Here is a 21,032-nt window from a genome sequence, read left to right as displayed (position 1 = left end):
GGGTACAATTTTTTCCTTTAAAAAAGCAGTTAGACAGTTACATGGGCAAGATGGGTATAGAGGGATATGGGCCAAATGCGGGCAAGTGGGACTAGCTTAGTGATAGAAACTGGGTGGCATGGACAAGCTGGGCCGAAGGGTCTGTTCCCATGCTGTAAACATCTATGACTCTATGCCTCTAAAGGAGGAAAAGGACTTGGGGAGGCAGAAAATTTCAGGACGGAGATCCTCAAAAGTAGAGTTCAGCTGCCACTGGTGGGTGAGCTGGTAACTTCGGGTCAAATCGATGAGCCTTACTCAGTCAAAATGCAATCTATTTCCTGTTCTACTAGCTTAACGTACAGATCCTGTCACTTTTCCCAGAATAAGGATACAGCAGCAAAAACAAAGTTAGTTTAAAACAGTTCACGTGTGTTTCGTCTTACTCTTAACAATAAGATGACTCAAAGTGCGGTAATAAACAGGAGGGTCAAGAGGAGGGAATACAAGTTGTAAAATATGTAACAAAGACTTCTTATAAAATTGCTATAGAATTGAATTGATTAAAAAATCTATCACAGGATAGAATTATACGCAGGAGGGTTATCAAACAAATTTGACAAAGACACAATGAAGTACTGGGACAGATGAAAATAGATATAGCTAGGTTTTAAAGAGTTGTAAAGGAGAGGGAAAAAAGGGTGACCCATGGGGGGAATTCCAAAGTGTGGCAGGTAGCTATCAATACTGAGGAAGCAAACTCACTCTCCCACAAACAGCAATGTGATAAATAACCAGTCTGTATAAAACACTTAACTGGAGTATTGTGTCCAGTCTACTTTGGGAAGGATGTGATGGCATGAGAGACGGTCCTGAAAAGATTCACAAGAATTAGTTACAGGGATGAGGGACTTAGTTGCAATGATAGATTGGAGAAGCTGGGATTGCTCTCCTTGGCAGAAAAGAAGGATGAGAGGGGGTGGTGGAGGTACTGACGTCCCTGGCTGTGCGTCGCCTGGTGTGAGCTCTCATCGCTTCAGGTGGCCAATATGCTTGCACAGGTCTTCCCTTGGGACTTGACCTTGAAGATACGAGCTACATTTTCTCCAACACATTCCCTGGGAGGCAAAGAACACCATCTCTGGAGTTCCGGAAGTAAACAGCGGCTCCCGTTTGCAAGTTCCACCCTGCATTCTCCGCTAAAATGTTTGTACCGCCTGTTCGGCCAAGCCATTTGAGGATCGGTGGCACGGGGCAGTCCAGATGTGCCTGATCCTGTTCATACGTGCGAATGTAACTCCTCGCTCATGAACGGGGTCCCATTATCCTTGACCAGCATCTCAGGAATTCCGTGGATGCTAAACAGGCACATTTGTTTTTCAACAGTGGCTTTCAACTTGGTGGAGGTCATCCTATGTACGTCTAGCCACTTAGAATACGTGTCCCCGAGGATTAGAAACATGGACCCCATTAAAGGTTCAGTGAAGTCTGCTTGTGGCCATATCCAGGGGCATCTTGACCATTCCTGGGGAAGAGAGGCCAAAGGAGGGAGATTCTGGTGCTTTTGACACACCGTTGTCTTCTGACGACCCGCTCGACGTCACCATCCATCCCTGGCCACCAGACACAACCTTGTGCTAAAATCTTCAATTTTGAAGCCCTTGGGTGACTGCTGTGCAAGTCCTGCAGGATCAATTCCTGGCCTGGCTGTGGGATGACCACACAAGCTCCCCACGGGAGGATGCCGTCTTCGACACTCCGTTCCTGCTGTTGCAAGACAAGGGCTGCCGGGGGGGGGGCTTCCCCTGTAATCCGGTGAGCAGTAAAATGTGGCAAAGCTTCAACAATATGGGATCTCTTTGCATCCACGTGTGTATCTGTATGGCTGTTCCGGCAGAGTGTCCATGAAGTTTAAAGTCGCCACGACTTTGTCCACTGGGCCAAGGCTATGGGTGGAATTCCCTTGAACTCCTTAAAGAAACCCAGCAGTGGCTTGTGGTCGGTGATAATAAAAAAGTGCCGCTCTTAGACATATTGATGGAATTTCTTGACGGTGAATATCACAGCCCAGCCTTTTTCAATCTGCACATAGTGACCTCCCGCATCTGCTGGGGAATGCGATGGGATGTTCTGTGCCGTCGTTCCATCAATCACAGTTAGGATTTGGAAAGTGCTGCCAGCGTTCTGGTGCAGGAAGATGAAAACTGTGACTTTCAAAAGAGAGATGGATCATTATCTGAAGAGGAAACATTTGCTGGGTTAAGGAGAAAAGGCAGGGGGTGGCACCAGATGAATTGCTCTTGCAGGGAGAGCCAGCACAGACCTGGTGGACAGAATGGCCTCATTATGCGGCGTATCCATTCTGCAATTATAATTACAAAGTCAATGTTTTTTCTAACAAACACCATTTAAATTTGACGGGAGCACGTATTGGGGTCACAATCCTATTGGCCGGTAGCCTAAATGATGCTGGGATGTCCTGTCTCCAGTGAATTAACACTCTCTGAAGTGTTCAATAAGCTGTGGGGCTCCTGTGATCAGCAGGGGTGTGTTGCCATTGACTCTTTGGGGTGGTAGAGTGGGAAATCCCGCCAGACGACAAATCCTGCTCATCCCTATAAACTTGCATTTCCAACTCGTTTGTGAAAACCATCAATCACAGAAGCACTGGGAGGTCTCACAGCCACCAATTTGCCCGCAAAACTCCCAGCAGTTTCCAACCAGTGGACTTTCAGTAAAACTGACTTCGGAACAGACCAAATGATTTCCATGCCAGAAAAGGCAACCTCTCCAATTTACACCCTGGCACTTGTGCCACAATGCCTTTTAAAAATCAACACTGGATGGAAACTGGGCGAGGCACTTTGAGGGCAGAGTTTCAAAAACTTTTGTTTTTATAAAACTGTTGAAGTAAAAAAAATGCACATACCCTTTTGGAAAGCAGGTCAAAGCACAGCTTGTTCTCACTGGTTCCCAGATTAATAATGCCCTGCAAGATGGATGAAAACAAAAGAAAATAATAATCTACAATCTCAACAAAGAGCTGCACTCAGCCTTACACAACCACGGGTTATCAATTCCCAATGTCGGCTGCTAGGTCATGCCAATCTCAGTTCCGGGTCAAACTGAATTAAGTCACATACAGAACTAGAAAGTAGGATATTCACTGCCTGCAATTTGGAACATCTTTTACCAAATTTAGAAACACAAAAGCAACATTTAAAACAACAGTCGACAAAGGTTTCCTCCGATTTACGTATGAGGTGCATTACAGTTAGAAGACGTTCCCCAGAGAGATCAAAAATCTATTCTTCCAGAAAACATTTTGCAATTTTCCGAGAAATAGTGAACAAAGGACATTGCCTCACTGTGACCGGAATTCTCCGACCGTTCTCTGGCGGCGTGGTTCCCTGGTCCGGCCGGCACCTCTGTCCATGGGCTTCCTGGTGACCTGGGGTGGCTTCGAAGGGAGCAGAGAATCCCGGCGAACAGCGTGCCCCCTCCTGCCGCCGGCGAACAGCGTGCCCCCTCCCGCCGCCGAGAAACACCCGGCTGGGAGGCCGGAGAATCCTGCCCTATAGCAGAGGCTGATTTAGCACATTGGGCTAAATCGCTGGCTTTTAAAGCAGACCAAGTCAGGCCTGCAGCGTGGGTTCAATTCCCATACCAGTCTCCCCGAACAGGCGCCCGAATGTGGCGACTAGGGGCTTTTCACAGTAACTTCATTTGAAGCCTACTTGTGACAATAAACGATTTTCATTTTCATTTCATTCATATGTTTCTGATGTTGCTGACATGGAATCAGAGGAAACCTTACTGCAGAGGTTTCAGAAACACATGATTAAAATCCTGATTAAAGCGTCTGTGTAAACCACTGTGTTCCTATATTAAGGGTTGTACGGTAGAACCTGCACTACAGGCTCACCTGGGCCCCTGCATGCTAGCTCCGCCCAGGAGACGGGTTATAAATATGCGTGGCCTTCAGCTCGCAGCCATTTCGTCAGCTGCTGTTGGAGGCCACACTTCAGACACTAATAAAGCCTCAGTTTGAATTCAACTTCGTCTCCAGCCAAATTGATCGTGCCTCAGAGTCCAGTTGCTGACTGTTGGAGGTAGTGTGAATTGCTGGGAGGTAGCTATCAAATTGCACACAGGAGGAAAACTGAAATAATTTCAATACATCTGAACTCAGGTAAAGGCCAGTTAGCCTAATATTGCTCCTGGGGAAATTGCTAGGATCCATGATTAAGGAGGTTATAGCAAGATCCCTAGAAAATCAGAATGGAATCAGGCAGAGTCGGCATGGTTTTGTGAAAGGGAAAGGACGTGTAATTAATTTATTAGATTTCTTTTGAGGAAGTAACAAACAAGGGGAACCTTTAAATGTGGTGTACCTGTATTTCCAAAAGGCATTTAATAAGGTGCCACATCAAAAAGGTTCCTCCTCAAAATAAGTGGAGGAGGTAACAGGTTAGCATACATAAAGGATTGGTTAGTTAGCCGGAAGCTGAGAGTAGGGATAAAGGAGTCTTTATCAGGTTGACAAGCTGTAACGAGTGGAGTACTCGCTGAGGCCTCAGTTATTTACAATCTACATCAATGGCTTGGATGAAGGACCTAATGTATGGTAGCTAAAGTTGCTGATGACACAGAGAGATAAGAAAGAAAGAATAAGATGGAGATGAGAATAATTTATTTCTCTCAGGGGGTCATCGATCTGGAAATCTCTTCCCCATAGAGCAGTGGAGGATGGGTCATTGAATTCATTCAAGGCAGAGTTCGACAGATTTTGAGAGAGATTAGGGAGTCAAGGCAAGGGTTACGGGGGGCAGGCAGTTAAGACAACAATCCAATCAGCCATGATCTAATGAGTAGCAGAGCAGACTGAAGGGGCCGAATGGGCTACTCCTGCTCAGAAGTTCTATGTTCCCGGCAGCACGGTGGCACAGTGGTTAGCACTGCTGTCTTACAGCGCCGAGGTCCCGGGTTCGATCCCGGCTCTGGGTCCGTGCGGAGTTTGCACATTCTCCCCGCGTTTGCGTGGGCTTTGCCCCCACAACCCAAAGATGTGCAGAGTAGGTGGATTAGCCATGCTAAATTGCCCCTTCATTGGAAAAAAAAAAGAAGTTCTATGTTCTGAGGTCCGACAGGTAGTGATTGAGAATAGGGCAAAAGAAATAAACACACATTGACATAAAAGTGGTGCTTAAAAGAAGATTGTTAAACGTAGTGGACAGCACCCAGTGTACATGACACTGGAAAGATCAGAATTCAAACAGTTTTCAATTTAAAGAGTGCAGTGTTTCTCTATGAGACACGTGAACCCAAATTCTTCATTAACCAGCTCACTTCTCACTCCAATTTATCATTGTCTCTATTTAAGATTATAATCCTAAAGGAAGTGTTAAATTTGTATAAATTCATGTTATGCAAATTCATTTTTAAGTGACCATCCAGGGGCATTGAGTAAGTAGTACAATGTGCCTTAAAAATGAAACCCCAGTTAAAAAAAACAATCAGGATTCTAAGATTCAGTTTGCAGACACCCATCACCCGAGTACCCGAAACAACAATTAAATGGATACAAGTAGAACTCCAAAGACCACAGCCAGACAGAACTTTAAAGATATTTGAAATAGCTCAGCAGACTTACATTAGGGTTTTTATCCTCATCGTGTTTGTCTGCATGGTAGGCACCATAACCTTCCTGAATTATTCCACAGGAATTAATAATTTCATTTCCTCGCTTTGATAAATAAACACTAGATTCAGGTTGTTGGAATGTTGGGTTAATTTCGACATCGGTCACTGCACCTTTCAGTCCTTTAGGTAGAGATTTGCTCTGTTGAGGCACTACTCTACTGCTGCCATCTTTAGAGGTAGAAGCCGAGGATGGGGGACCACCTGCCTCTGTGGCTTGACCAGAAGACTGCGAGAAAGCCTGGCTGATGTCTAAGCCCACGGTCTGCATGGAGCCTCCATGCCGGAGTGCATTCACCATCTGAGCAAATATGGTGAACATTCTGTACTCGTGCTCCCTCTCCAGTTCCATCCGACGCTGCTCCAACTGCATCCGCCTGTCTTCCAACTCCATGTCCCGCTGCATTCTCCGTTCCTCCATTTGCAGGAAACGCTCCTCCACCACTCTTTGTGCCGTTAGAAACTTGAGAAGAATGTCATCCAACGGATCCTTCACCCGGGGCGGCTTCCTTTTCCGCCGAAGTCGGTGAAGCCCAGAAAAGGCAGGTCCAGAGGTATGCATCCCAGAGGATGTACCGCTTACATTTGGGTCCATGTAACCTGTAGGTATCATCACAAACAACGTGTTTAACGTGATTATTTTAAAACATGCAACACTCAAGAAAATAAAGGATAATTGTTTTTAAAACAAGAAGTCCAGAACTAAACTCATTGAAAGTCATTTGGTTTTCAACTTTTTTTTTTTAACCCATTCGGGAGAATGTGGGCATTGCTGGCTGGGCCATCCCTAATTGCCCTTGAACTGAGAGGTTTGTTAGGGCGTTTCAGAGGGCATTTACCAGTCAACTACATTGCTGTGGGTCTGCAGTCACATTAGTGAGCCAGGTGAGTTTTTATGACAGTCGACAATGATTTCATGATCATCATTAGACTATTAATTGAAGATTTCGATGATTCAAATTTCACCATCTGCTGTGACAGGATTTGAATCCGGGTCCCCGGAACATTACCCTGGGTCTCTGTATTACTAGTCCAGTGACACTGCCAGTACACCACCACCTTGTTGTTTTGGCTTAGCCGTGCAAAGCTGCTTGGCAATAAACTGCCTGGACACATTCATTTTTTAATATAAAAGTTAAAAAAGGAATGAAATAATCAACTGGTCCTGAAACCTAAAATCAAGGGAAGGGAAAGAAAACTGACCAATGAAAACTTAATGGGGACTCAAGTCAGGGCTCCTGTCCACCATTTCTTCCCTCTGTCAGTAGCTGTCACTGCCTTTCTGTGTAAAATTCATGTGCTTTGTCCAAATGGCCATGATTTGTCTAACTTTCAGCCAGGGATGGGTGGGGGTGGCAGTGGCCATCATAAACAAGCCCAATCCGATCTTCACCAAACGGCCACTGACCATACCTCCAGCGGGGCCAGGGAGATAACAAATCAGGAGCACAAACCCTCCAAGGGTTCCTAATCCAAGGATTTGAACATTCTTGCCAGCACCTTGGCCGCGATCGATTGACTCAGAACAGACCAGGAACCTGAACCTGGGATCTTCCTGGTCTGTGTATCTCAGATACTCATTGGATAAGCCCGCTAATCCTTTGGGAACCCTATTTATTAGTCAAATTTGATCATTACAAATGCAATGGTACCGAGTAACAGACAGCTACACCTTACAGACTTCTTTTCCATCCTCAAAGACATGGCCCCTTTCAGCAACAGCTGGGTTGCTCCCGGCTCTGGGTCACTGTCCGTGTGGAGTTTACACATTCACCTCGTGTCTGCGTGGGTTTCACCCCAACAACGCAAAGATGTGCAGGTTAGGTGGATTGGCCACGCTAAATTGCCCCTTAATTGGAATAAAAATAATTGGGTACTCTAAATTTATTTTAAAAGTGGGCAGCACGGTAGCACAAGTGATTAGCACTGTGGCTTCACAGCGCCAGGGTCCCAGGTTCGATTCCCCGCTGGGTCACTGTCTGTGCGGAGTTTGCACGTTCTCCCCGTGTCCGCGTGGGTTTCCTCCGGGTGCTCCGGTTTCCTCCCACAGTCCAAAGACGTGCAGGTTAGGTGGATTGGCCATGCTAAATTACCCGTAGTGTCCATAAGGGTTGAGAGGGGTTATTGGGTTGCGGGGATAAGGTGGAAGTGAGGGATTAATGTGGGTCGGTGCAGACTCGATGGGCCGAATGGCCTCCTTCTGCACTGTATGTTCTATGTAATCTATGTAAACAGTGAGAATAACTTTCTGCTAAAAAACAGAGCTGGCATTTTGTAATGTTTCCAGTAACCACCAAGCAGATACACTCAGAGTCGCAAATTCTGGTTTGATATTGGTACTGAATATGCCACCATGATTTTTCAGTTTCATCCCATAGACAAATAGATGAAATTCAGTGAAATGTTAACTTTTACTAATACTGACCCAGAACCAATGAAAATTCCTCAAAAGCACTGAAATACAGCTGCAGCTTTTTGGTCAATGTAATATGCCTATACAACTGGATGACATTTCTTCATGGGCATCGCTGGCAAGGCTGGCATTTGTTGTCCCTCCTACTTGCCCTTGAAATAAAAAGCTTTGTCGGCCATTTCAGAGGGCAACCACTTGGCTTGGGTCTGGAGTCACAGCAATCGATGATAGATTTGTGGTCACCATTACTGGGGCTAGCTTGCAGTTCCAGATTTTATTCATTGAATTTAAAATGCAGGAGCTGATGTGGAGGAATTTGAACTCATGTCCCCAGGGCCTAGGCCTCTGGATTACTAGCTCAGTGGCAATTGCTTAATCTGTGTCGAAGGTCAAATATTTCCCTGACTGAGTTGCATTATAATTCATATCGGTACCAACTGAATTTGAAATTCAGTCAAATCAGAGAGAAATGTACTCACTTAAAACATTGTGACATTGATAAGTAAACAAGTATTGAAGTTTAAAGAAATTATTCAAGATGGAACTTGTCGACTTGCTGGTAGCACCCTTGCCCGAGTCAGCCGGTTGCTGGTTCAAGTCTGACTGAAGGATCTGAGCACATAATCTAGGCTGCCTATACTCCCAAACACATGACCCCTATCACCTAGGAACAAAAGTACAACAATCGCACGAGAACACCACCAACTCCAAGATCCCCTCCAAATCACACACCATCCTGACTTGAAAATATATCACCATTTCTTCACTTTCGCTGGGTCAAAATCCAGAACTCTCTACCAAACTTTAGGATTGCTCTCACAGCAGTGACGACAATAATTCAACATGAGGGATGAGCAATAAGTCACAGCCTTGCCAGTGAAAGAGCCATCCCTTGATTCAATAAATAAAATAAAGTACTGCTGGAGGGTTATCTTTTGGATGACATGTTAAACCCTTTCGGATAAGGCCCTGATCGTCTCTCACACGCAAAAGATCAAAGAACAGAGAAGCTCTCTCAGGAGTTCAGGTTAATACTTATTCCTCCCCCAATAAAACAGACCGTCATTATTGCTGCATGCAAACTAGCTGCCATGTTTCTGACACAGTGACTTCAAAAAGAACTTCATTGATCAGAAAACATTTTGGGCCTTCCAAAGATCCTGTAAAACACTCTGTGTATTTCCAAGTTTCTTCTTTTACAATTCAATCGAATCGGAAGAATTCCCCCCCCCACCCCCCCCCACCCCCCTGCTGCCAGTGGGGAGAAATAGACTTTGAAACCCTGGTCATTTGTCTCCCAAGCACACTGTTCCTGGACTAACGATGTAATGTTCTTCAAACCCCGTACCAACCAGAAAAAAAAATCTTGTAAAAGAAAAAAGCAATGATAAAAGTCAAGACTAAATAATAACTTAACATTCCTGGGACAAATTCCTCATTAACAAAGGAAATCTTGGCTCCTACCATAGAATAGCTGCGTGGTTAATTTTGAGAACCTCCCAACAAATACAATCTTCACCATGTGCAGAAAGCTACAATCTGTGATGCAAATATAGGGCAAAGTACAATATGCTAAGTGGCTACTGCTTTACTGATTAACACCTTACGTCATGAGGGCATTTGATCTCAGGGCTGTCAGTGCTTCAAACGTGGCTATAAAACACAAAGCCCCATTCATTTTTTTAAGCAGTACCAAAGCACTAAACTCAACTTCTGTGTTAAGCTTCTATTTGACTGCGCTCTTCTGCTACTGCAATTCTGCTCTACTTTCAAACTGAGTATAGTTTTCAAACAGAATCGCTCCTTTGCTCTTTCCTTCAAATATTTGCCCATCGCAATATTTTACAATGCCATAGCCACAAACGACTCAGCAGTCACATTTTGTGTTGTTAAAATAATTTTTGCTGCAACTACCGCACATTCGCTTTCATTTATTTTCCATGAATGCGTTTGGGCATCAATTGACCATGAGGGCAAAGCAGCCAGTAAATGGCTTTTAAATATTTATTTCTAAATGCTATGGTTTTGTATTTTGGTTGAAGCAATAAATTTGATTGGAGGAGAGACGCACACAAAATCATTCAAAGAAATTACAGCGTGTTCAGTTGAAGTGTTCACTAGGGGCTGGTTTAGCACACTGGGCTAAATAGCTGGCTTTTAAAGCAGGCCAAGGCAGGCCAGCAGCACTGTTCAATTCCCGTACCAGCCTCCCCGAACAGGCGCTGGAATGTGGCAACTAGGGGCTTTTCACAGTAACTTCATTGAAGCTTACTTGTGACAATAAGCAATTTTCATTTCATTTCAAGAGAGAAATGTATAGTCTCGGTTAGAAAAATCACAAAATTGATGTGTAAAGACTGAGCATAGTTATCCTTGGGTAAATTAGCTTTTATTGCTCAGATCGGTGCAAAAACTGGATTATTCATGCCCTCTGGAGGCTTTTAGGAAATATTGCAGAATTTAGGTAGGAAGTCACATTAGGCGCTGTAAGTGTAGAGTCCTGTGGGTTTGTCACACCACCTCAAATCAGCTACTTACTATTGAGCCAATTTTTATGATTTACCTTCTTGTGCGCTTTACTGCTTTAAAAAAATGCATAAAGCATACCTATGCCCTTTGTACACTTGGATCTCATTACGGGATTTGCTCTCCACACAGCGCAAACCCCAGTACAGAACTACCAACTAAAATAGTTCAAACTGTTGATGGTAGCTCAACAATGGAGAGAGGAGTACAGCTAATATAGTGCTTCACAATATCGCAGCACATTCGAGGCACCGCTTTCACATAGTCACATCGGCTAGACACCTCAAGTCAACAGATAACTAAAATATACACACCCAAATGATGCTGCTGCTTACATGTACACCAAGACTCCGTGGTTCAAAATAACTCCAGCAACCTGGATGGTACAATACAGACGACGCACAATTCCACCTTGGCTTTCAGAAATGAGCCCGTAGATTGTCACACAGAAGGTCACTGAAGTAAGGTTGAGTCATGTGGGACTGAGACAGGTTTAGCTTGGATAATGAATTGCTTGCTTTGCATATTCAGAGGGGATGTGGGTGGCGCTGGCTGGGCCAGCATTTGTTGCCCATTCCTAATTGCCGTTGAACAGAGTTGCTTGCCGTGCCAACACTGCAATGACATTACAGTGAAAAGCCCCTAGTCGCCACATTCCGGCGCCTGTTTGGGTACACAGAGGGAGAATTCAGAATGTCCAATTCACTTAACAAGCACGTCTTTCGGGACTAGTGGGGCGAAACTGGAGCGCCCGGAGGAAACCCACGCAGATACGGGGAGAACGTGCAGACTCTGCACAGACAGTGACCCAAGTCGGGAATTAAACCTGGGACCCTGGCGCTGTTAGGCAGCAGTGCTAACCACTGTGCCACCCTATATATTGCATAACACTAGAAGAACAATTCTGATCATGTATTAGGCCTCAATTTTGACACATCTTCAACACTATGCTCAGTTTGTTCCATCACATGGTTCCAAGAAAAAATCAGGCCCCCTGGAATGACTTGGGGATGGCACTTGACTCACACCAAGTAGCAAATCAAACATTTGTCAATTGGGTTCCACTGAGGAAAACACGTACTGTCACATTTTCAGCAGCACTGGAATAAACATTGAACAATGTAGAAAGGTAGAAAAGGAGACAAAAAAGAGGAACAAAGGATTAACACTAAAAAAAAGAGAACATGAAAAATAAAAGAGAAAACACAAAGCAAATGAAAAGGGCAGGAAGAAACAGAGCGAGCGTAACAAAAACCACGAGGGAATGGAGCGACAGGGAAGGTGGGTGAAGAAAAAGGCAGTGTAAGAAGGACAAATGAAAGAGATAGGTGAACTGAAGTGGGGAGGCATGTGGAGAACCAATTGATGGGGAGAGGGAGAAGGAAAGGGGAAACAGGCGAGCAGATTGGGAGGAGAGCATGATGCAGACATACGGTGAGGAGTACGGAATGAACCAGAGAGAGGGAGAAGAGGTTGTCTGGAGTGAAGAGGGAGGTCAGCCAGTTAAAAGCAAGGAACGATAGGAGATGAAGAGAGGGTGGGGGGAGGGGGGGAGATAGATAGATAGAGAGTGAGAAAAATAAAGAAAGGTTAGAGAAAGACAGAATGAGAGAGGAGAGAGAAAATGAGGGGCAGGTGCTAAGTACCAACCTGATGGAGAAATGGCATTCTCTGTAGGATTATCCACCCGAGCAGCTGGTGACCCATCATGATGTCCCCCTTCCAAGAGGCTCCCATCCATTCCATGCTCATCCCCAGCTTGAAGTACAATGGAAGTGGGTGGTTCAGGTGTCTCGCTGCGTTCGTCCGAGTCCACTTCTTCACATTTAATGTCCATTAGTTCCTGGGGATGGTGTGAATGAGGAATACCATGTGGAGGGGAAGCAAGGAGATGGTGGTGGTGGTGATGAATGTATCCATCCCCCGCTGCTAGAACGCCTGGTGGTATTTGCTGTGTTATCACAGTGTTACCCACAGTACTGTAACAAATATTTGGCCTGTTGGACAACACTCTATCCATCACCTCAAAGAACTTCCAAGTCCGTCCTCCCCTACAGATCTTGTTGTTATCCTTAATTCTTCTGTACTCAAGTTTCATTTTTTTGATCTTCTCCCGACACTGGTCTCCTGTCCTGTGGATACCCTTTTCCCTCAAGACTTCTGCAATCCTGTTGAAAACGTGCTGGTTTCTGAGACAACTCTCCAATTCCATCTGAACAGACTCATCAGCCCAAAGCTGCAGCAGCTCCACCACCTCAGGATCTGACCAGTTACTCCCACGCTCATATTTCTTGCCTCGGAAATCCATCACATCTCATTCGGCTGAAAGACATTAACAGCGAAACAATATACATTTTAAATATCTTGCTGCAATGTTACTGTACTATCCAGCAGTAAAAAGTAACTATTATCTGAAAATATTTGTGTTCCCGGCCAAGTGGGCGGCATGGTAGCACAGTCGTTAGCACTGTTGCTTCACAGCGCCAGGGTCCCAGGTTCAATTCCCGACTTGGGTCACTGTCTGTACGGAGTCTGCACCTTCTCCCTGCGTCTGCATGGGTTTCCACCGGGTGCTCCGATTTCCTCCCATAAGTCCCGAAAGATGTGCTTGTTAGGTGAATTGGACATTCTGAATTCTCCCTCTGTGTACCCGAACAGGCGCCGGAATGTGGCGACTAGGGGATTTTCACAGTAACTTCATTGCAGTGTATATGTAAGCCTACTTGTGACAATAAAGATTATTATTCCTTCACGGTTGCTGGGACAAAATCCTGGAACTGCATCCCTAATAGCACAGTGGGTGTACCTACACCACATGGACTGCAGCGGTTCAAGAATGCAGCTCACCACCACCTTCCCAAGGGAAATTAGGGATGGACAACAAATGGTGCCCGAGCCAGCGAAGCCCACATCCCATAAAAATGAATTTTACAAAACCAGTGCAGAACAAACGCAACAGAATGTTGAATGTTTTACCCGCAACAGCAGAATACAAGTCAGAGGAAGCGATGATCGAACTAGAGAGGTTCTGGTTCGAACACACCTTAAATATTTTGTACAGTTCTAGTCACTGAGACACAAAGGAGATATTGAAACATTGGAAGCATCCTGAAGAAGTGGCTCAAGACCTGATGCCTAATCTTCAGGATCTAAACAATGAGAAACAAGTTGGGTAATTTGGGTCAAAGGTGATTTTGAAGAGGAATGTAAGATAATGAGAACTGAAATTGTAAATCCTGAACATAAAAACTTTGGATTAATTTTAGACCCAATTGGATGACGTAATGGGGCAGGGTTGGGGGGGGGGGGGGGGTGAGATTTTGTATTTTTCACCTCCATATAATCCCAAAATACTTTCTGTGATCAAATAAATGGAGATTAAGTGCAGTCACACGAACAACTTGGCACAATTATTGTTAGACATCAATTGTGATCCACACAGCAGCATAATCCACTTCCAACACGTTTACCAGACCTGAAGGAATCAATTTCCCCCATCCATGGAAACATCTTTTATTCAATATTTGGGAATCTCATTTTCCCTTTGCTTCAGAACTCCAGGTTCATCTACATCACCTGAAATAGTTATCATCAGATACATCCAGCTGTCAAAAATTAAATATTTGCTGTTCTTCCTTGCAACCCCCCACCCCAGAAAATAAACCAACCACTTCTTACATTCCACTAACTTAATGCAAGCAGAATGGGGTTGCTTTTAAGAGATTGAATCAGAAGATTGATTAAGTATTTCAGCATAGTGGGTGCTTGTTTGGGGGGGGGGGGGGGGGGGGGGGCGGGGTGTTGCGGGGAGAAGAAACTTGCACTGTTGAGGAATGAAGAGCCGCCTGGGAAACACAGGCTGGGTCAAAATGAGTTAAAGAGAGGGGGGCGCTGCTGTGAGTCTCTCTTTCAAACAACCTCTGTAGTTGGTTGCTTTGGGGATGAATGAAGCCTGCGGCGCGGGGCTGACTGACACCTACTTGGTAATAAACATGGTTAGTAGCAAAACAAAAACGGTGTGAAATTAATAGTGCAACACTGTAGCCTCTAAGAAAAAGTTTGGCAAAACCCGCAGGGGGCGGGAGGATTGCAAATTACCACCTTCAAAATGACCCAAGTAAAAACCCTTTGTATTTTGGCTACCCCCCCCCCCCCCATTCGGCTTTCTGCAGTATTGTCTTTCGGAATTTTATCTGCCCTTTGCTGCCAGAGGACTCCAAAGTGCCCCGTTCAATTTCCATCAGCTGCAATAGTTGGCATCAGATAACTCCCCATCCCCAAGTACCAAATGCACCGACCTCAAGGTTTTATTTCCATTCCAGTTATACTTCGCCGGCTTTTTCCCGCCCCCCCCCCCTAAATGGATCAGCTTGGCCAATTTTAACTGGCGTCTGCGGTGCTGCGCCCTGGCACCGCCAGCTCTTCCTGTGTCCCCATTGTCAGTGCAGGAACTGTGAACGCGGTCCGACCTGGCACGGCTCAGCTCGGCTCGGTCCGGACCCCGTCACACTGCCAACATTCAACCTAGGCTTTCTCAGCCTGGACAAGCCATTTACATCCGGGTTGACGGCACATGCGTGCTGTCCTTATTCCGGGATAAATTTGGTCCGTGTCAGTCACTGGAAACGTGCGTGGTGTGCTGTGTGTGTAGCCAGCCAGCCCTAACTCAGCCTGCCTCAGTGGCTGGGAGCCCATCATCTGTCACACTTTGCTTCAATTGACACAATCTCAGATTTCCCAATCGTTTAAGAAGAAGTGATACACGCGCCCAAGTTATGCCATCTCAATAAAAAGTTTAAAAGCCACGCTGCAAAAAAGTATCATGTCAAAGGGAATTTTCTGGGTTAGTTTGCTGGGTTCTGCAAGTAACTCGTCACCAGTTCATTTCTTGCTTCTCAATGGGACAATTCGTTTTAATTGCTGCCAGACCGTTAAACAGTTGCTGACATTGGATTGACATCTGTTCGGTCTGGGGATCAGTCACTCACTCGTTTTTAGGCGGGCTGATAGAAAGTTGCTGAAATATAAATAGGGCGCCTACAGTGTTTTATTACAAAAAAAAATTGAGTGCAACTCCCAGCAAAAGGAGGAATCAATTACAGGCTCTCTTTTCGAATAGAGGTTGTCATTATTTTGTTACTGGCACTGGAGGACATGTCCGAGCTTTAAACTATGATCACATACCCTGCCCTATTTCTCTTCTGTTTATTCAGTCTGGATTTAAGGGTGGGATATGGCTGATCTGTCACACATCCCTCAATATTAAATACCTGCATTTTAAAAATACAAATTCATTGAGTAAAAAGCTTTGATATATATTTTAAGGTGCAAAACAAATACTCATTTATTATTTCTGAAGTTCTGCACTCACGCAACCTGAAACCTGTGTGCTTGTATTCTCTGATGTCACCAGAAACACTACTTAAAGGCCAGACGAGATGAAGTACTTGTTCCTTAATGTTCAATTCATTAGTGATACACTATACAAGGTTGCTACATGTGATACATTCCTCTCAGAATTCTCTTATGATTTAACTTGGATGTGGAGATGCCGGCGTTGGACTGGGGTGAGCACAGTACGAAGTCTTACAACACCAGGTTAAAGTCCAACAGGTTTGTTTCGATGTCACTAGCTTTCGGAGCGCTGCTCCTTCCTCAGGTGAGGAAGGAGCAGCGCTCCGAAAGCTAGTGACATCGAAACAAACCTGTTGGACTTTAACCTGATTTAACTTGGATAATGAGACTGACCCCTTGGAGAACGAGACCGGGGAAGTAATAATGGGGAACCAGGAAGTGCAGGGGAGTTAACAAATACTTTGTGACAGTCTTCACGGTGGAAGACACTAATAACATTCCAAAAATAAATAACCAAGGGGCAGCAGGGGAGGAAATAAATACAATAACAATCACAAAAGAAAAATACTAGGGAATGTTATGGGCCCGGGCTTAGAAACTCCAAAGTGTATTATGAAGCTCACCTGACCTATAACTTTGTTGAATTTGGTTAGGATGAGCACAAGAGCCTTCACTTCAGGTGAGATTCATCAGACTTCCTAGGCACTTTAATCAAAACAAGGTTTATTATAAGAATATAGTTAACATATATAAAACACTTAGCAAGAATTAGTTCTCAATTACAAACATTAAAAAAACACAACAGATACACTAACCTATGTATGTAACCCTTAATTAATCCCCCTTAATATATTATTATTAAAATTCTATAATAATAATAATATTATTATTATTAATAGCTGTTCCAATTCAATACAAAAGCTAATAAAACAAAAACCCCTGTCAAGGGCATAGCCCAGCACAATGTAATCTCACTTGAATGGGACTGGTCCTTTCCCGGAGATTCTGGTCCAGTTTCCAACCAGCAGATTCAGCCTCCTTCAGGAAAGCAACTCTAGCTTTAAGGTTACCAAGGCAGTTTGCCACACCCAATGTGCTGTCAGTTCACTGGAACACCTTTAAAATAAAACAGGGGAACTTTCTGCAGCTTAACACAGTGCTTTCCAACACTGCTTCTTCTTCTGCAGTCCAAACTAACAAACTGGAAATGAAGCCAATAAACTAAACCTCCTCTCACCTGACAGCCACAGCCCAGCTCTACCCACAAATGATATCACTGAAGCTGTGCTGTGAGCCATGTGGTAAATCAAAACCTTTCTTAAAGGGACACTCACATGACAGGAAGTGAATGGGGCTAAAGGCTGATAAGTCCCCTGGACCTAATGGGCTGCATCCCAGGATATCAAAGAAAGTAGCTACAGAGATAGTGGATGCAATCTTCCAGTAATCTTCCAAGAATCCTTAAATTCTGGAAAACTCACGGAGGAGTGGAAAACTTCCAATGTAACACCTTTGTACAAAAAAGAAGCGAGACACAAAGCAAGTAGCTAACAATAGGCCAGTAAGCTTAAATTCGATCATTGGGAAAATGTTAGAGTCCATTATAAAGGATGTAATGGCAGAACATTTAGAAATGCAAAATATAATAAGCAGAGTCAGCATGACTTGAAGAAGGGGAAATCATGCGTGACAAATTTATTAGCATTCTTTGAGGTGGTAACAAGCAGGATAGATGAAGGGGAATCAGTGGATGTAATATACTTGGATTCCCAAAAAGCATTCAATAAGGTACCAGACAAAAGGTTACCTAACAAGATAAGAGCCCATGGTGTTGGGGGCAGGATGTTAGCATGGATAGAGGATTGGCTAACTGACAGAAGACAGAGAGTTTGGATAAGAGGAGCATTTTCAGGATGGCAACTTGTAACTAGTAAAGTGCCACAGGGATCTGTTCTGGTGCCACAATTATTTACAATATATATTAATGACTTGGACGAGGGAAGTGAATGCACTATTGCCAAGTTTGCGGGTGACACAAAAATGGGTGGGAACGGAAGTGGTGAGGTTGACACAAACAGTCTACAGAGGGGTATAGACAGGTTAGGTGGGTGGGCAAAAACCTGGCAGATGGAATATAATGTAGGAAAATATGAAGTTATGCATTATGGTAGGAAGGATAAAGGAGCTGAATATTATTTAAATGAATTCAGACTGCATAAAGCTGCAGCACAGGGGGATTTGGGGGTCTTCGTGCATAAATCACAAAAACTGGCATGCAGGTAATTGGGAAAACAAATGGAATGTTGGCCTTAATTTCAAAGGGAATGAAGTATAAAAATTGGGAAGTCCTGCTAAAACTATACTTTTTTTTAATTAAATATTTTATTGAAAATTTTTGGTCAACCAACACAGTACATTGTGCATCCTTTACACAATATTATAACCACACAAATAACAATGACCTATTTTATAAACAAAAAAATGAATAAATAATAAATAACAAAAATGAAAACTAGCCCTAATTGGCAACTGCCTTGTCACAAGTAACACTCTCCAAAAATATAATTTAACAGTCCAATATATAATTATCTGTAGCAACGACCTATACATACTATACAGTATATATTAACAACCCTGAGAGTCCTTCTGGTTCCTCCTCCCCCCCCCCTCCCCCCCCCCCCGATCCTGGGCTGCTGCTGCTGCCTTCTTTTTCCCATTCCGTCTATCTTTCTGCGAGGTATTCGACGAACGGTTGCCACCGCCTGGTGAACCCTTGAGCCGACCCCCTTAGGACGAACTTAATCCGCTCTAGCTTTATAAACCCCGCCATGTCATTTATCCAGGTCTCCACCCCCGGGGGCTTGGCTTCTTTCCACATTAGCAATATCCTGCGCCGGGCTACTAGGGACGCAAAGGCCAAAACATCGGCCTCTCTCGCCTCCTGCACTCCCGGCTCTTGTGTAACCCCAAATATAGCCAACCCCCAGCTTGGTTCGACCCGGACTCCTACTACTTTTGAAAGCACCTTTGTCACCCCCATCCAAAACCCCTGTAGTGCCGGGCATGACCAAAACATATGGGTATGATTCGCTGGGCTTCTCGAGCACCTCGCACACCTATCCTCCACCCCAAAAAATTTACTGAGCCGTGCTCCAGTCATATGTGCCCTGTGTAATACCTTAAACTGAATCAGGCTTAGCCTGGCACACGAGGACGACGAGTTTACCCTGCTTAGGGCATCTGCCCACAGCCCCTCCTCGATCTCCTCCCCCAGCTCTTCTTCCCATTTCCCTTTTAGTTCATCTACCATAGTCTCCCCTTCGTCCCTCATTTCCCTATATATATCTGACACCTTACCATCCCCCACCCATGTCTTTGAGATCACTCTGTCCTGCACCTCTTGTGTCGGGAGCTGCGGGAATTCCCTCACCTGTTGCCTCGCAAAAGCCCTCAGTTGCATATACCTGAATGCATTCCCTTGGGGCAACCCATATTTCTCGGTCAGCGCTCCCAGACTCGCGAACTTCCCATCCACAAACAGATCTTTCAGTTGCGTTATTCCTGCTCTTTGCCACATTCCATATCCCCCATCCATTCCCCCCGGGGCAAACGTATGGTTGTTTCTTATCGGGGACCCCCCCAAGGCTCCAGTCTTTCCCCTATGCCGTCTCCACTGTCCCCAAATCTTCAGTGTAGCCACCACCACCGGGCTTGTGGTGTAGTTCCTCGGTGAGAACGGCAATGGGGCTGTCACCATAGCCTGTAGGCTAGTCCCCCTACAGGACGCCCTCTCTAATCTCTTCCACGCCGCTCCCTCCTCCTCTCCCATCCACTTACTCACCATTGAAATATTAGCGGCCCAATAATACTCACTTAGGCTCGGTAGTGCCAGCCCCCCCCTATCCCTGCTACGCTGTAAGAATCCCTTCCTCACTCTCGGGGTCTTCCCGGCCCACACAAAACCCATGATGCTCTTTTCAATCCTTTTAAAAAAAGCCTTCGGAATCACCACCGGGAGGCACTGAAACACAAAGAGGAATCTCGGGAGGACCACCATCTTAACCGCCTGCACCCTCCCTGCCATTGACAGGGATACCATATCCCATCTCTTGAAATCCTCCTCCATCTGTTCCACCAACCGCGTTAAATTTAACCTATGCAATGTGCCCCAATTCTTAGCTATCTGGATCCCCAGGTAACGAAAGTCCCTTGTTACCTTCCTCAACGGTAGGTCCTCTATTTCTCTACTCTGCTCCCCTGGATGCACCACAAACAACTCACTTTTCCCCATGTTCAATTTATACCCTGAAAAATCCCCAAACTCCCCAAGTATCCGCATTATTTCTGGCATCCCCTCCGCCGGGTCCGCCACGTATAGTAGCAAATCGTCCGCATACAAAGATACCCGGTGCTCTTCTCCTCCCCTAAGTACTCCCCTCCACTTCTTGGAACCCCTCAACGCTATCGCCAGGGGCTCAATCGCCAGTGCAAACAATAATGGGGACAGAGGGCATCCCTGCCTTGTCCCTCTATGGAGCCGAAAATATGCAGATCCCCGTCCATTCGTGACCACGCTCGCCACTGGGGCCCCATACAACAGCTGCACCCATCTAACATACCCCTCTCCAAAACCAAATCTCCTCAACACCTCCCACAAATAATCCCACTCCACTCTATCAAATGCTTTCTCGGCATCCATCGCCACTACTATCTCCGTTTCTCCCTCTGGTGGGGCCATCATCATTACCCCTAACAACCTCCGTATATTCGTGTTCGTATTCCGCATTGTAGCGGGTCCTTTTCCTTCTTTAAGAGAAGCGATATCGTTGCTTCAGACATAGTCGGGGGCAGTTGTCCCCTTTCCTTTGCCTCATTAAAGGTCCTCGTCAGTACCGGGGCGAGCAAGTCCACATATTTTCTATAGAATTCGACTGGGAATCCATCCGGTCCCGGGGCCTTTCCCGCCTGCATGCTCCTAATTCCTTTCACCACTTCTTCTACCTCGATCTGTGCTCCCAGTCCCACCCTTTCCTGCTCTTCCACCTTGGGAAATTCCAGC

General features: G+C 45.2%; 1 protein-coding gene across 5 annotated transcripts in view; it reads right to left on the bottom strand.

The window, feature by feature from the left end:
- accs (1-aminocyclopropane-1-carboxylate synthase homolog (Arabidopsis)(non-functional)) overlaps window positions 1-21,032 on the bottom strand; it is a 126,509-nt gene that overhangs the window by 82,490 nt on the left and 22,987 nt on the right. Inside the window, exons 3-6 of one of the 5 annotated variants that reach the window (XM_072466570.1) lie at window positions 16,597-16,678; window positions 12,269-12,940; window positions 5,633-6,279; window positions 2,909-2,968 (exon numbers count right to left, since the gene is read on the bottom strand). In XM_072466570.1, coding sequence (XP_072322671.1) covers window positions 2,909-2,968; window positions 5,633-6,279; window positions 12,269-12,926 — 1,365 coding nt within the window. In that variant the 5' untranslated portion in view covers window positions 12,927-12,940; window positions 16,597-16,678. Of the gene's footprint in view, window positions 1-2,908; window positions 2,969-5,632; window positions 6,280-9,556; window positions 9,619-12,268; window positions 12,941-14,916; window positions 14,975-15,087; window positions 15,147-16,596; window positions 16,679-21,032 lie in introns of those variants that run through there. The other 4 variants (XM_072466572.1, XM_072466573.1, XM_072466571.1 and 1 more) reach the window with 4 other exon arrangements.

This window comes from Scyliorhinus torazame, chromosome 10 (genome assembly GCF_047496885.1).
Source record: "Scyliorhinus torazame isolate Kashiwa2021f chromosome 10, sScyTor2.1, whole genome shotgun sequence".
NCBI lineage: Eukaryota > Metazoa > Chordata > Chondrichthyes > Carcharhiniformes > Scyliorhinidae > Scyliorhinus > Scyliorhinus torazame.
This window is presented reverse-complemented; position numbering and strand designations above follow the sequence as displayed.